The sequence below is a fragment of the Pan paniscus genome, chromosome 2 (genome assembly GCF_029289425.2).
Source record: "Pan paniscus chromosome 2, NHGRI_mPanPan1-v2.0_pri, whole genome shotgun sequence".
Taxonomy (NCBI): domain Eukaryota; kingdom Metazoa; phylum Chordata; class Mammalia; order Primates; family Hominidae; genus Pan; species Pan paniscus.
The window spans coordinates 27,075,970-27,093,437 of record NC_085926.1 but is presented as its reverse complement, the minus strand read 5'-3'; the positions used below and the strand labels follow the sequence as shown (position 1 = coordinate 27,093,437).

At 37.3% G+C, this 17,468-nt stretch overlaps 1 protein-coding gene across 16 annotated transcripts in view; it reads left to right on the top strand.

Annotated features, from left to right (window-relative positions):
• The window catches only part of NEK10 (NIMA related kinase 10), a 257,967-nt gene that overhangs the window by 222,832 nt on the left and 17,667 nt on the right, over positions 1–17,468 (top strand). For 8 of the 16 annotated variants that reach the window (XM_055109577.3, XM_034956001.4, XM_057301621.2 and 5 more), the window contains 3 exons: positions 1,309–1,338; positions 3,196–3,296; positions 12,787–12,897. In XM_055109577.3, coding sequence (XP_054965552.1) covers positions 1,309–1,338; positions 3,196–3,296; positions 12,787–12,897 — 242 coding nt within the window. The remainder of the gene's footprint in view (positions 1–1,308; positions 1,339–3,195; positions 3,297–12,786; positions 12,898–17,468) is intronic. The other 8 variants (XM_055109578.3, XM_055109574.3, XM_057301625.2 and 5 more) reach the window with 1 other exon arrangement.

Here is a 17,468-nt window from a genome sequence, read left to right as displayed (position 1 = left end):
GCCACTGCACTCCAGCCTGAGTGACAGAGTGAGACCCTGTTTCAATTTTTTAAAAATGTAATAAAAGGATGAGTATTCAGAATATCTAAAGAGCATTTACAAATCAATAAGAACAAAGAACTATGGATACAAGCAAGAAATTTACCAAAGAAGTACAGCAACCTCACTAGCGTTTAGATAAATACAAAAGCAATCAGATTGGCACAGTGGAAAAGTTTGATAATATATATTGTTGACCGAGGTGTAGAAAAATGGATTCTTTTCTGGTCAGAGTGTAAATTGACTCAGCCACTTAAAAATGTATTTGTTACAATGTATCCTTGGGTCCAGCTATTTCACTTCACTGTGTCTACCCTAAAATAACTCTTGTACTTACGCACAATGAGGCATGCCGGTGTATATTCACTGCAGCATCACTTATTATCATGAGAAATTGAAAGCAAAGGAAGTGTCCACTAAGACAGAAGTGGCTGTGTAAACTACAGTGCATCCAGGACACATAGTAGTCTTCAGCGGTTACAGAGAATGGGCTAGAACTGCATGTGTTGATAATAAACCATCTCCATGATAGACTAAGTGAAAAAAATAAATTGTACAACAGTTTATGTGATGTGATGTGTCACCATTTGTTTACAAAGGAAGGCAAGGAAGGAGGGAGGAAAGAAGGGAGGAAGAGTGCAATGGAGAAAGAGAGGAAAGGAGGAAGGGAGGACGGACAGACTACTATAGATTTTCTATAATAGTAGCTTTCAAATGCTTGGAAATGACTATCAATAGAAAACACATTTTATGTCTTGGCTGAGTGGACCCTTCCAATGTACTCTGAAATTTTAAAATCTAGTTCCGATTCATTTGATATCATTTTTCAAAATGCTGATCATAACATTAAAATTGGCTTCAGGACTCAAGTATGGTTTGAAAAATACTGTTTTGAAGTATACATTTATGTATGTAAATGGATAGAAAAGTGAGTGGAAGTCAACACACCCCTCTGATATCACAGGTTATTTCTGGGGAGGTGGCTGTGATGGGTGGTGGCTCCTGGGAGCCTTGAATCTCATTTGTACAACTAACATTTTTGTTTGTTTGCTTGCTTGTTTTTATAGGGGCATGCGTAATTAAATATTTTTAACTTTATTTTTTAATAACTAAGTAATCAAAAGTATTTCCAGAAGTCAAGGATGTGTTGGGATTGTGAGGGTAGTGGTCAAAGGGTCTCAATAAAAATAATTTTTAAGTTAAAAAAATTGCATAGTTGATTAATTCAGAAGGCAGACATTCTAGCTAACTCTTTGTTTTTGTATTTAGGGCCACAGATGGGCACATTCTTGTGGCAAGGTAGAGTCAAACCTATGTGATATCCCATTCAAAATGTCATCACAGACCTAAGAACTCTTTGCCATGTTGTGAGATTTTAACTCATTAAAATCTATGAATCTATAAACTATGAATGTTGCATCTACAAATCAAAAACATAGTATAAAAATGATTTTAAAAGATCAAGCTCTCCATTTTCAGAGAATGCAAAGTTAATTTTTCTGTAGCAATAACAACTTGGTCATGTTACACACTGTCTAGTATTTGTTTTGGGTCTAGACAAACAGTTACATTTTAAGAATTATTTCTCCAAGAAGCACTACTGTAGAAAATATGGCATGTGTACACTTGGCCATCTCCACAAGATGGAGCAGACAACTCCAGCTCTCTGTTTTCTATTTTAGAGCTACATTAACTCTTTCTATTTGCCTCTTTACGTTTTTATCCCAAGGGTATTTATTAAACCTCATATTAATAATCAAATAATTCATATTAAAAGGAGTAAACATTGTGTCCATGGGATAGAGACTCTTTAAATTTCAAACATTTAAACAAGGTATTAACTGCAGATGAGCTAGAACTAGATTATTGTGCTAAATTCTAAACTAACTCAGTAAAGATATCTGTAAAGAAAGTAGTATTTCTTTGAATGTTTATGTTTTATTCTTTTTTGCATTTTATGTCTTAAATATACATTTTCATGTGCTTATAATAAAACAAGTTGACTCTTTTAAATGACCACATTGAATGTTCTCTTTAAATGTCTTGAAAACAAAATATTTATGGTAAAATATGCAAGCTTTCTCAGGAAGTGCTTATAATAGAAGCATTTTTAAAAATGTTTAGCTGTTGTTAAAGCAATAACTATATTCATGTTTAACTTCATAGTAGCTCAATGTTGTGTGAAGGGAAGAAAAGAGGGTCTTTGGAACTTTCATCTTTTTTTTTTTTTTTAAAGGAAATTAGCAAGAGAAGTTTTATTGCGGAAAGCACACTCTAGGTTAAGGGGAGGAAAGGAAAGAGAAAGAGAAGGAAGGGAAAGGAAGGAAGATAATGCACATCACATATCTGAAGTCTCTTTTTGTTTTATCCAATGTGGTTCTGTGGGTGAAAAGAGGCAGAGGTGGCCTTGTAGGTAATCTAGAGAAAAGAGTCATTCCTTTAAATAATTTTATAGTCCTCAGGTTAAGAACAGACTGTGGCTATGACAGAGGATGCTGGGAAAGCAACTAATATGTAATTTGACACCGAATTAGTCTGAAAACTGTGAAGGTGGTGTGGCTGTATGATGAGAATTCAGGATAAATTATAAATGTGCCCTACTTAGACATGGAGAGAAATCTATGTGAAAATTATAATTTGTAATAATCAAAGGTTTGAAAGTTATTTAATTCTAGCTAAAAGAATTTTCATTTTTTTTGCTCTGTAAGAATGTTCAGTGATTACATTTCATAGTTTTGATAAAATTAGTCTTAAAATATGTTACGGAAGGCATAATGAATTTAAAAGTTAAAAGCATGATAGCCTCTTAACTATACATGTCTGAAGCCTGGCTTTTCAGTGGCTACTGTATCTAAGGCACTGCTGACTCCTGATGGCAGCCTGCTGTAATTGCCAGCAAAATATCCAAGTGATAAGCAGTCTTTCAGATGTTATGATAGATAATATCATTGTATTACTTAGAAGTCTGAGAAGTAAAGGGAAGATATTTTTTATTCCATGTCATAAAATGTTGAAGTATTACAGGGTCTCTGCATATTGTCTCATTGATAAGGTGAAGTCTTTGCTTTAAAATTTGTGTTAGAATTTTACTTCATTTTTTCACTAATGTAACTTTTGAAAGAGAACTTGACTAACTACAAAATTTATCACCCACAGCATCAGCAGGAATTGCTGTGTCCCAGAGGAAAGTGCGTCAGATCAGCGATCCTATTCAGCAGATATTAATTCAGCTGCACAAAATAATCTATATCACACAGGTCAGTGTTCTAGCTTTTTATTTCCTTTTCATCTTAAATGCAAGTTTGGTGCTAATATTGCTGAAGAACTATTTTGGAGGACTTTAGATTGAATTCTTGTTCTTATCCTCCCCAGCTACATACATGTGGGGACACTTTAGTTTAGCAGCAGAGCTGGGAAGGCAGTAGAGTAACAAAGCAAATATATAGGATTTTCCCTATGATTCCTAACATCCTCTCTTACCGTTAGTGCCCAAACAAACCAAACTTCAACGTAAATGGCCCTCCTGTAGGGGTGCAAGTGGAGACGGAGTTGGGATTCTTTGCTCTTAAGCAGCTTTACTCTAGGAAAGAAAGAGGAAAATAGTGCCCACACATTAATTCTGAGAATGCTAGGTTGAAAATAGGACCTTTCAGAGAGTGAAAGCCAAAACCACACAAAATCCAGAATTGTTAAAATTTTCTACTTGTAAATCTCAGTGATTCCTAGCACTGAGAAAATAATCAGTGCTAAAAAATGGCTATTAATTATTGACAGAAATATGTCTAGAAATAAACAACTTGAAGGCTCTGTTATATATGGTTAATAAAATCTTTTTTTTAGACAAAGAAGTGCAGAAGACCTTTGGACATGAAAGTCACTGTTATTTTGAAGTCTAAAATTGTGTATCTTATGTGGTTTATTCATTCATTCACTCACTTGACATATAATTATTAGGTGCCTACTATGTGCCAGATGCTATTCTAGGGACTTGAGATACATCCACGAGCAAAACATAAACATTGCCTTGCTCTAGATTCAAAGAACCAATGGGGGATGCTGTCAGCTGCCAGTTTTGGCAATTCCAACTAAATATTCAGATACTGAAGAGAAATACCACAAGTTAAATGGACCAACTGGGCCCGTTGGGCTCATATTTCATTTAACTAACCCCCATCCCTACCCAAAACATCCCAAAACAAAAAATCATTAAAAATGGTGTACCACAGTAACATGATAAGACTCTAGGAATCTTGATGTCAGTTTGCAACCAGTGTCTAGTATTTGCTGAAAGCCTGTGTATTTCCTTTTCCCCAGTAAACAGTCACTCTAGTAAATGGCTGCAGTTCTCCTTGGGGGAGGTTTGGAGGAAAATTTATAGTGTGCACTTGTAGTAATATTTCAGGGGCCTTCCTCAAGGGGTCCCAGCTTTCCACTTAATCAAGGGGCTTTGAGTCTTTGAATTGACTTGCATCTGGAAACTGTGTGAGAGGCTATAACTCTTCACTGTAGCAATGGCAACTTAGGGCAGGTTTCTGTCTACCACACCTAGATATTCTTTTCTGTTAAACTGATCAAGGAATACTTTAATAGGCAGACCATCTATTTCTTTTCCAGGAACACCCTAGTCAACTAACCACTGCCAAAGATCTCTGTTGGCTAAGGCATTCTAAATAATAGTACCTCCCTGCTGCCCTTTATGGAAGATGCTCTCAGTTTGCTATTAGTGGTCAAGTGCTGTCAGTTGGCCCCTGACAACTGGATACATTGAAATCATGTATCGTTCGGTGTCGTACCTGGCCTCCAAAGGAGAGCAACCACAGGGCTTTTCAAGGATGCTGGTGCTCCCCTTTCCAATGTATTTCTCAATGTCTTAGTGAAAGGAATGGCTTCTGGATGTTCTTGCTGAATGTGGTTAGGGAGTGGGTGTGCAAGTCACACATGGTAAATCTACCCCAATGAGCCCGTCTCTCTGAGCCTTTGAAATCACCCCTTCACATGCCAGAGAAGCTCTGGCATTTTACCCTCATCAAACACAGACCATGGTTAAGTACAAGTTTTAGTCAAACAACCAGTTAAACTACTTCCAGCTGCATGAATTAACATGTGAAATCTGGAGTCTGTAGTACGTGCACCCATATCAATGAATTCAGCCTGATCTAGTGCTATAGTTTTTACCCTTCTTGGCCTACCCTTCTTAGAATCCACTCCTGTACATGTTCTCTGGGTTGCTGCTGAAATGTAATAGCAAAATCTTGCAATTCTTTTCCTATTTCATACTGGGTCATGGTGTACATGAATTCCCCTGGATCATATTGAAATAGGACCCTAGTTATGGATTTGACCCTCATTGTGTTGGGTCTCATGAGGAAATGAACATCCCTTTTAAAGACATTTGTCCTAGATGAGGTTATCATAGGGCTTTCAAGCAAAGAAAGGTTCATGTTCTCAGACACAGAGTGGCAAGCTATTTTTAATTGCTATGAAGGCTCAGAGTGACCTTGGTTTTAGGATTGTTAGTTTTACTTGGGTAGTCTCAACAAGATGTTCCTATTCCAAGTTTTAGAATTCTTTTTTTTTCTAACTTTCACATGAGAAATTTGATAACATGTGACTTCATCCGACCTTGTAATTTAGTAAGCTGCTCGATTAAATTTCGATTATCAGCCATATCAGCACTGTAGCAGAAGAAAGCAATGGATTCTTTTAGGGCTATCATGGGATCTTTCCACGTCTCAGACCATGACTTCAGCTGAGCTGTAAAGGACCCAAGCTTGTCATTTTCTTTCTGTAAGTGCTCTAGTGCATTCAAAAGAACCCATTCTGTGCCATAGTCCTTGTGTTCTTCATTACTGTTTACTAGTCAAGAACAGCAGCTATTTGGGCTTCCAAGGCACCTGCTTCAGTTGGCACTTCATCAGGATAACCTGATTAATTGTGATGCAACTGCATGCCATGGATTACTAGCATCCCATGTCCTATTGGCAACAAGCAAAGGAACAAACAAAACTCAGCACTGGGCTCAGTTCCAAGGGCACAGTCAAACCAATTCCCAAATCCTATCTGTATGGGCTCTTCTGGGACATTCCTAAAACCTGTATCTGTATCAGTGAGGGTCTAGTCAGAAACCATACCATAATTTCAACAGGGAAGGTTTAATATAAAGAATTATTAACTATGATGAGTATTATCTACTAGGGAGGGGAAGAGAAATCTAAAGGATGTAGGAAGAGCACAAAAAGAAGTCACAACCTCTAGGGCTGAGGCAGAGCACCCAAGAAAGGAACAAATATAGAATTGGGCACTCCCACACTAGGTCGAAGTCCTGACCTTACTGAAAAGATCAGAAAAATTAGTAAGGTGCTATACTGGAGAAACTTGAAGCAAAGCGTCCCTCTGGGGGACCTGGGCAAGCCCTCCACAGTGAGGTACTGTGCCCTGGAACTTGCTGGGAATCAGCACTTGAGGGTGTTGTGCTGGGTAGCACCCTCCATGGGACCAGGGGAGGCCACCCTGAGTTAGGTGTTGCTCCATGGAATTCTCTGGGGAGCGACCTGCAGAGTTGGTGCCACTGGATTTGACTGGGGGTTAGCACCAACCTCTAGGGGTCCCACATGTGCTGTTTGCTATGAGCTGCCGCAGCAAGGCAACGCAGGAGCATCACTGGAGCCAGGAAACAAGATCCATCCTCCTTCAGCATCCCTCCAGGGCTCTCTTCTGATAGAGCTTAGCATCCTGCTAGATGGCAAGGGAGAAATGTTCCAGTATCACAAGCTGGATAATGAAAGGGTGGACTTGGAGCTGACAGGCTGCTTACTGACACACTTAACCTAGGGGACTAGACAAGGAACCGCCTTCTTTGGTGTCTCCCTACCTCTGAGTTCTCCTTGCTTTCCCTTTAGCCTGGGTAGTCTTTAAGCCTGGGGCTGAGTAGCCTGGGTCTTATCTATCAAGTTTTGTCCAAACTCTGGTGTACTTTTTTCTTTCCCGATGGCTGCCTTTTGGAGATGCAAGAGTATAAAACTGATCACTTTTCTATTTTCTGCTGTCAAGCTTTCTCTTAGGCAACCACAGAATTGTCTAACTAATTACGTAAAAGAGGGTGAAGGAGTACAGGGAAATATTGGGGGAAGCTTGACTAATACATCAAAATATAATCTGCCATATCTATATTGAGTAAAGTGGTTATATTAATGCATGTCCATTTAAATACTGATATAGAAATATGGAAAAAGCATTCTTAACTTTAGTGTTATGGAAATAGCTTTAAATAGCTTTTTAGTTCTCTTAACTATTAACTATTCAATTGAGAGAAATATCCTTTGAAATTTAAATATAGTTTTCATATGCCTGTCTTGCTAATTTTTATGTAATAAAAAACTTTATAATGTATACCATTTTCTTATTGGATTTCAAAGTAGTTTAAAGCAAGAGGAAAACTATTATAAATATCTTATTATTATGCTCTTGAACTGCCAGTGTAACAAATGATTTCATTTTTTTTGGCAGAATGGCATTCCTTGCTACAAGTTCAAATATAACTATTGTGATTTTTAAAATGTATTTCAAGAATACTCTAAAGTTTATGACATTGCACATAGTTGGGAATGATTCCTCTTTGAGGAACTTTAACTTATAGTGCTAAACAAAGTCAATGACTTTCAAATAAAAAAGAAAAATACATGTAAATATTATACTAGTGTATTTGCTATAGGTTAAAGACCAAGATCAGTTACTTTGCTAATTGCAAAGGAAGACTGAAAGTGAGAATGAATTGGAAAAACAAACAAAAAGACAATATTTTCACATATTTATTTACTAGTCAAACTCTCTCAGACTTAACACTTGGTAGCTGCCCTAAACTGAGGGGCCACATATCTCCTGACAACCAGCAGATGAACTTAACACGGAAAACTTCTTACTTTTGGTTGGTGGTGGCCTTTTCTGTCTCGTTTCCATGGAGACAGATCAGTGAAAATCATCTAAAAGCAACTATTTTAGAAGGCAGGATGTTAAAATCCTTACCTTGCTTTCTAACTGATTTGACCTCTGTTTTTATCAAAGCTGAAATGGTAATCGTAAGACCAGCAAGCTAAGAATGAAATCAGTGGTTTACTTCTATTGCTGGAACCCCAAATCTACCTTTGGACATATAAGGTGACTAAAGTACATATGTTACCTTTGAGTATGAGTCTTTATGTGTTATTGCTTAGGTCACACCTGCACAGCCCAGTGAAGCACTGGATTTAACTTTATACTTACATTTAGATTGTTTTGTTAAATAGATGCTTTGAAAATCAGGATATATAGCATCTTTTAAAAATTAAACATTGGGGCCGGGCGCGGTGGCTCACGCCTGTAATCCCAGAACTTTGAGAGGCTGAGACAGGTGGATCACAAGGTCAGGAGATCGAGACCATCCTGGCTAACACAGTGAAACACCGTCTCTACTAAAAATACAAAAAATTAGCCGGGCGTGGTGGTGGGCGCCTGTAGTCCCAGCTACTCGGGAGGCTGAGGCAGGATAGTGGCATGAACCTGGGAGGTGGAGCTTGCAGTGAGATGAGATGGTGCCACTGCACTCCAGCCTGGGTGACAGAGCAAGACTCTATCTCAAAAAAAAAAAAAAAAAAAAAAAATCGGTCTCCTAGAGAACAGGCAAGCCATTTATTTGAAGCGCCTTTGAATTGTTTGTCTTCACAACCACAGTTATTGCCAATGGAAAAAAATGTAGTTCAGAATAGCAACGTGTTGTCCTCCAATGAAAATTATACTACTGACTGTCATTGGTGAAACGTTCTGTGTTTTTTCAGCAGTAGTGATGGATAAGACTAGAACCATCCATACCTGCTCATCTGGATCTCCTGTACTAATGGCAAGGGTGACCTAGATTTAACAGAATAAGATATTTAGGATAAAGTTGTATTTCTTAAATTGACTGCCATTTTCAGGGTTTGTAAATTCTAACTGAAGTGTTATGTTTTGTGTATTTAGTTTGATAACAGTCTTTGAACATTCTGTTTTAGCATTTAGGGAAATATCCTCTTATGCAGTAATGTCAAAATAACTTTTTAAAAAATAGAATTAGGAACTAACTTAAATCACTTTTTATCAAATGGAGTCCTGTGAACAATGGATAGTCTTCTGATGTATTCTTGGAGATACTAGAGAATATAGCAAGTTCTTTAAAAGAATCCATATATTCTTCCATATGTAGAAATCTATATATTCTTTTCCAATATTAATATTATGCAAGTTTGAGAAAACCTAGTATAAAACATGCAGATCGGCTTTCATTATTTTGTTACTTTGTGTAGTATAGTAAAAACAAGCAAACAAAAACCAAGCTTTCAGGTGTGTGACTTTGAGGAAGTAATTATCTTTTTAAGAGTCACTTTCTTCATTTGTAAGATGGGGGAGCTTATGAGACTACTTGCCTCAAATAAAATAAAGTATGTAAAAATGTTTGTTTATTTGTTTCTTTATTGGAGATGGATCTTTCCATGTTGCCCAAGGCTGGTCTTGAACTCTCCTGGGCTCAAGCGGTCCTCCCACGTTTGCCTCCCAAAGTGCTGGCAATACAGCCATGAACCACCGTGCCTGGCGGAAAATGTTTCTAAACTATAAAGTGCTATCCTACAGTAATGCTAGTCATGGTGGCATCTGTTCTAGAATAATGGCTGTGCTAGAAGACACTGCTCAGAAAGTATTCTTGCATGTTACATAATGTCTTTAAGCTCTGACTTCCTCACCTATAAAATAGTACTTGCTTTATAAGTTTGTCATGGAGAAAAAAGTGAGACTGCACATAAATGAGTAGTCATAGTGTCTGGCTCAAATGAATCATAGACATTAATATTCTATTCTTAGTATTATAGTCCTTACATATAATATATTATTATGTTTATATCACCTGCAATTAAACTATGCATGAGTCATCATTTTGTGTAAAATTTTAAATTCTTGTATGAAAAAACTTCAAAGATGGGGTGCTGTCCATTGTAATAATTATTCCAGTAAGAGCAATAGCTTTCTAATATATATGCAGCTTAAGTTGACTGAATGTTAACTTACTCAAATGAGTTTTTGAGGCTTAATTCAGACCATCAGGAGCAGTAAAAACAATTCTAACTTAACTAGAGGCTTCTCAAGTTAAATAAATCGCAAGAATTCTCAGAGTACCTGAATTAATAATCTGATACTCATAGCTTCCAGTAGTGGGTTAAGTCCCCTTTGAAGGAAGCTATGAGCCCACTGGTGTTCCACACTTTCAGAAGTTTGTCATAGCAGAGAAGGCTCGCTGCCTTTCTGTTTGACAGCCCCTTGCAGTCAGCTGGGCAGCAGCTAGAGGGTTCTGGGCCAACACTGCTCTCTGGTGTTTGGTTTGGGGAAGTGGCAACTTTTGGTGCATTACAAAAGGGAATTATCAAACCTGTGCTCTGTCCAGGTACTTTCTGGTCCCGTCATTACTCCATCCCATCTTCCTGCTAGGAATATACATGCACATGCTCCTCACCTTCATGTCTGTTTCTATTCTAAGTTAAATTCATTTCTCTTTTGCTTTTCTCTCTCACACATATATATCATTTATACTCATTTTCCTTCTCATCTGTCTTTGATTTGCTCCTTAATGCTGAGAAATCTCTCTCTCTCCCTGCACCCCCCTTCCTCTCTTTTCTTTCTCTCTTCCACATTTTTTTTAATTTCCTCCTTTCATTTCATGTGAAAGGACAATAATAATTATGACTATTTGCTGGGAGCAGAGGAAGGGATCCCATCTGGATTAAGGCAAAAGAAACTATAATATTGACCTGAAAAGAGGTCAGAGGAGACTCAGTGCTGCCAACCTACAAAACATTTCAGAGTACACTGAAGTGCTTCAGTATCTCCAGAAGAGTCTTATTTCTTCGCGAATTAACGTATTTTGACTCAAACACTAGGATAAAAGATACATTTTTTATTTTTTGAGATGGAGTTTCGCTCTCATTGCCCAGGCTGGAGTGCAATGGCATTATCTCAGCTCACCACAACCTCCACCTCCCGGGTTCAAGCGACTGTCCTGCCTCAGCCTCCCAAGTAGCTGGGATTACAGGCATGCACCACCATGCCCGGCTAATTTTGTATTTTTAGTAGAGATGGGGTTTCTCCGTGTTGGTCAGGCTAGTCTTGAACTCCTTACCTCAGGTGATCCTCCTGTCTCGGCCTCCCAAAGTGCTGGGATTAAAGGCATAAGCCACTGCACCCAGCCAAAGATATATTTTTAAAAACATTTTTCAATTGAATTATTTTCCTGTTTTATATAAGTACAGTACTTCATAATGGGCCCTACATTCTACTATATTTGGGATGATGAAAAGTTTTTATTTGGCTGTGTAATCAGTGTTGTGAGCCCCTCCCTGTAGGCCCTATTCTTTGCTCTGCCATTATCTTTTATATGTCCTCCTGTCTGACAAAACTTGAGTAAATAGGGTAAGGTTAAGTTATGCTGAACGAACAGTTACACCCTGAAATTCCTTGGCTTGACACAATAGAGGTTTATTTCTTACTCAGTTGCATTTGGGCTGCTCAGGTGGCCCTGTTCCTTCTTGTGGCTGTGCAGTCAGAATAGGATGGTAATGCCAAGCTCCTTGCAGTAGGGAGGACAGTGGTGGAGAAAACACACTGACTTTGAATTGTCTTATCCTCAGAGTGACACACATCATTTTTATTGACCAAAAGTAGTCACATGGTACTAACTAAGCCTGTAAAGGAGCCTAGAAAATAGAGCAGGGTTGGGGTAATAATTATTTCTGATACATTCTTCTTTCTTTTGATCTGAGCTTTGAATTATATTCTTGTTTAATATTGAGATCTCTTACTATCACATTTTCCTTTCCACTTAGCCATCTTTTTTCTGACTGGTTCGTCTTTCTCTCCCTTCAAGTTCTTTCCATAATTTAAACAAAACCAAATATTATTTCCACTCTGAGACCCTTTTAATCCTGGCCCAATTTCTTTTCTATTATCCTTCTTCTAAATGTCACTTCATCTTTCTGTGCTTTCCAGGACTTTTGATTTTCTTGTAGAGATCCAACCTACAAAGCATGACAAATCATTTTTTTAATCCCCATTTTTTTTGTTACCATGTTTTCTAAGGTCCTACCATGACTTTCTACTACTCACTTACTAAATGTAACTCATCCTAGTCTGGTCTTAATATATGCTAATCTATCCTCTCTTTCTTCTGGAATGATTGGTACCTAAATCTGACCTCTCTGCAGCTGAATTTTCAGGAGCACTCCAAGACAGGCATCTGACTATATATACTACTAAAGCAGATATGTGTTTCCTGGTCCAAAGTGTCAGATCCTATAGTACCAAGGCTACAGTGTTTGGCATAGTTCTGGGCATATTATAAGCACCTAAACATCTGATAAAAGTGCACCATTCTGTGTCAAGACTGTTCTTCACAAAATTCAGTATATGTGTGCAATTAACAAATAATTTGTTAAATGAAAAATAATATCAATCAATGAAGAAACAATAAGATAAATGGAAGCAGCCATTTGAAAAAGAGCAAAATAATATATTCTTTCTGAATCGCAGGGTAAAAATTATAGCATCTAGTCATGCTATTTGCAGTAAAATTTAAATTCTCACATAGTCCTATTGAGTGAATATTGTTACATGGGCCCTCAGCGAATGCTTTTTGTAGTCAGCTGTGTAGTGTTAACAATTTGTTTATAATGATTGTTTTCTTATTTTATGCAGCTTCCTCCAGCTTTGCACCACAATTTGAAAAGAAGGGTTATAGAGAGATTCAAGAAATCCCTCTTCAGCCAGCAGAGTAACCCTTGTAATTTGAAATCTGAAATTAAAAAGGTATGGTATTCTATATATAGGAATTCTTTTGCTGACAAAACCACACCATAAGAGGTACACTTTATACCTCCTTTACTTCGTACTTTAAGCTCTATCCTCTATTAAAGTTTCTTATTGCTGCTTTACATACTAAATTGAGGATATGTCTTTGCTTCTGATTTTCTCTATTTCCGTGGCCCTTATTTTTAGATAACAAATGGATAGCTTTTTCAGTATTTTTGTATGTTTTCCTAAGAAAAAGTAATATTTAATTTGAAATGTGTATATTTTAGCCTCTTCTAGAGAATTATATTCTGATATTTTATTAGAATAATCTTCAATAAGCTCCAAAATTGAGATTTGTCACTCTGAGGAAGTCATTTAACCATCTGGGGCCATTGATTTTTTTATTATCTATGAAAGCTGACTGAACTATTTCTAAGGTTCTTTCCGTCTTAGATATTCTACAATCTTCTAGACCTTAGATACTAGCAGACATTTCTGTCTATACATATAGCAACTAAACTACAAAAATACTAAATCAACTGGGCAGAAAGAAAATTGTTTACCTCTGGTTAACAAAACTTGATATTGGAAAATCCCTTTGTCCTGGTTGGTAGACCTTTCGATACAGCCCTGGAAGTGGCCATAAGCTCCCCTGAAAGGCCCAAGGTACAAGCAATTCAGGCCCACCTAGGTAAAGACAATTGGTAGCACTCCAATTTCATATTTTTTAAAAAGTTTCATCATATTTTTAAATGGGTAGCATAGTCATGCTGCCAGTGAACTTTTCCTTTAAGGTTTCACGTTCCTTTAATGCATCAAAGCTTCAGCATTAACTTACTCATTATTTAGAAAATATGATAGGCTCTTTGATAAGAAATGCAAACAACATGCTTTAGCTTTGTTGTCTCACATCACTGGTATCTGCACATACACCAAAAACAGATGGGGGAAAAAGACACAGCTGCAGGTAAACAAAACATAAAGCCTGCTCCATCAGAGATTAGAGAGCAAGGTTTCTTTCCTGGGTTGTGTTGGCAAATAGGGCCAAGAAACAAAGCTGAAGGAGATCAAAGCAGTAGAAGAGGCTTCAGATATTTATCTTATGATATTTATATATTGTATCATAATAAACACATTTTTAAAAGATAAAAGCTTAAATCTCCCATGAAAAGATAATATGTTGCTTGGTTTTTTATTCTTATTAAGGTCATATAACTCTTATTCTTATTTTATATTCTTATTAAGGTCAGAATAATCTGGTTTGAGCATAGACTTATTTTAACAGAAATCCTAGTTTTATGAGATGAAAGCATCTGCTACAAACTGTCTGAGACATAAAGGTGGCTTCAACTCCCACTGAGTGATTTTCCATCAGTGCTTCTCTTTATTTTCTCTTTTATTACTTATGTTTTTGGTTTTGCAACTCTTCCTCACTTTCTTTCCTCTCCTGATAGAGAAGATTTTGTTTGTTAAATTCTCCCACCCACTCCTTTTCTTCCTTCCTGTGTAATGTGGCAGCATCTCTCATTGGGCATTTACCTTCTGATACACCTCGTCTGGGAAAATAAAAACAGGAATTGGTAGGGTGGTAGGAGATGTTTGGGAAGCATGGGTGAGAGAACCCTCAGGAATAGACTCATCCTTATTGTTAACTTGTTTAAGAGGCAGATTATACTCTCCTATAAAGACTGCCATGGTTCTCTTGTCTGATACTACAAGCCCATGGTGGTCTTTGGGACATCTTGTATGGACCTTTAGGTAGGGAAAAGCCCTATATATTGTTTTAGGGCTCATGATCAACAGAGGTGTGGTTCCATTCCTCTACAGGCAGCTTCAGGCTTGCGCCATCTCCCCATGAAGTTGGATGATACCTTCATGGGGGTGTATCCTCTTAGTCAGAGAGGCAGGCCTCCTGGGTGCTAAAGAAATCCTCAGCTTGGGATATTAAAACACTTCCTATTCTTTACCACCAAACTGAAAAAAATAGCTCTGACAAAAAAAAAACCTTTCTTAATTTTCCCTGTCCAGAATTAATCTTACCTTTCTCTATGAGTGAAATCCACTTTTTCACCTGTATTATTGTGTTTTAAATAGCTTTTTATCTACCTTACATTCTGTTTCCCCCAAAGTTAGTGGGTGTGTCTTATTTATCTTTGATTCCCCAGGGCCTTGCACAGTGCCTGGCATGTGGTAGGTACTTAATGTTTAATAATTGGAGATAGGATATATAATACATTAATATATATTCTGTATAATATATAGTCGTTCCATTCTTTATTGGTATACTGATAAAATATATTCATATATGTAGCTTTCCTGCCTTCATCTAAACTTAAATGAGAAGAGTTTGTGACCTCCATTTTTACCCCCTTTCTGGTATAATCTTTTGATAGCAACAACTTTTGTTCATAAATGGATTTTTCATTCCCTGTGTAACCATAGAGGAGTGGCCAATTAGCCTTTGACTGACACAGTCACCCCATACCAGGGCCATAGGAGCAGTAAGTGGTGACAGCCCATAAATGCACTTGATTTCTACCTTTCTCACTGAAACTTCTAAAACCCACGGGCCCTGTGTCCCTAGTTTGAAGGAGCCATTATGGGATGATTGTGCCTACTTATTAATAGCCTAAGACCCAGAAGGATACAGAAGATTCAAAAAGTGCAAAAGGCCTTTTCTAAGAAATTAAGCTCTTTATTTATACCTCACCTAAGTTAGTCTTCAATCCAGTCTGCTCAATCTTGGCTAGAATTGCGAGGGGAGTAAAGCAACCAAGTAATTGTATAGGTACCCTTGGGAACTAGGATTTTCAGCATGGAGGAAAGGGGAAACAGAAGCAAGATAGAAGAGATTCATTTAAATTGGAATTGGAAGTATCAGTGTGAATGAATATGAGTTCACGATAAATCTCATCTATTAAAAAATATACACATTTCCTAATATTTTCATTGAAATAGTCTAGAAACTAATGAAGCAGCAATGAGCTCCTCCACCCATGACTCCTTGGGGATATAGGTGATTTTGGTCTGGAGCAGGAACTGTACAAGATTAGACTGGAATATTTGGACATACAGATAGCATAGTAAGTATGGTGTCAAGGACTACTGAGAGTATATCAAAAGTTCTCAAGGGCCAAATTGAAGAGGTTCCCACTGGCTATTTATGGGATAATTGGAACATCAATAAGAATAATAAATTGAAAGCATTAAATAAGGTTTAAACCCAAGAGTTCATAATACCAAAAAAGAAAAAAAAATCCCTCATTGGTTACCTTTGGAAGATGCTAAGTAACCAGCTTATTATATTGAAAATTGTTTACATAGGAAAGAAGAAAGCTTTTATTCTGCCTTTCCTTTATGAATTCTATCGCATGTTAACAAAATCATTGAGAGGAAAAGTTTCTTATTGTAGAAGTACTTAAGCTAATAAGTACCAAAGGGATAAGGAATATTCCTGTTTTGCAGTCCCTGTTTAAATGATAGCACCTAGATATGATCACCAATGGGCATTAATGTCACAAGAAGGACAATCAGGCATTATATGCCACCTGATGGGAGTGTACAGCACTGTCTATGAAATATTCTTGCTAAAAGCTTGAATCTACATCTGATTAAGGCTGTAGATTAGAAGTCAGCAAATTACAGCCCTCAGGCCAATCATTTCTGATGCCTGTGTTTGTAAATAAAGTGTTGTTGGAACGCAACCGCAGAGGTTCACTTAATACTGTCTATGGCTGCTTTTGTTTACAGACAAAGTTGAATAGCAGTTACAGAGACCATATGGCCTGGAACGCCAAAAATATTTACTATCTGATCCTTTACGGGAAAAGTTTGTCTGTCGCTGCTCTGGATCTAGCTATCTACTTGCAGCAAATAAGGGGACAACAGAACATGTTTAATGACATCAGGGGGATAATCAGCAAAATCCAGCTAGGAAATCCATAGGAAAAGTGACCTGTTTTCTTCAATAAATAAATTTCAGGAAGAGGGGAGGAGGAGAGAAGAAGGAAAGAAAAGGGAGAGAAAGAGTGTGGAGAAGAGGAGAGGGATTGCCTGTAAAGATTAAAGCATTTTAGGGAAAATAACCACTTGCAATATATGGAATTATTTCTTCCTGACTTAAACATAGAAACTCTAAAAGTGTTTGAAATATATATTTACAAGAAAGTTGGGAAAATTAAAACATTGATTATATATTTGTTAGAGAGTCATGCACCACATAATGATGTTTTGGTCAGTGATAGACTGGATATATGACAGTGGTCCCACAAGATTATAATAGCATAATTTTACTGTACCTTTTCTGTATTCAAATATGTTTAGATACATAAATACTTACTATTGTGTTGCGGTTGCCTACAGTATTTAATACAGTAAAATGCTGCATAGTTTTGTAGCATAGGAACAATAGGCTCCTATTGCTCCTATTGCCAGCATATAGCCTAGTTGTGTAGCAGGCCGTACCATCTAGTTTTGTGTAAATACACTCTATGATGTTTGCACAATGATGAAATTGCCTAATGATGTGTTTCTCAGAATGGATTTCTGTTGTTAAGCAGTGCATGACAGTATTCAGGAATCAATAA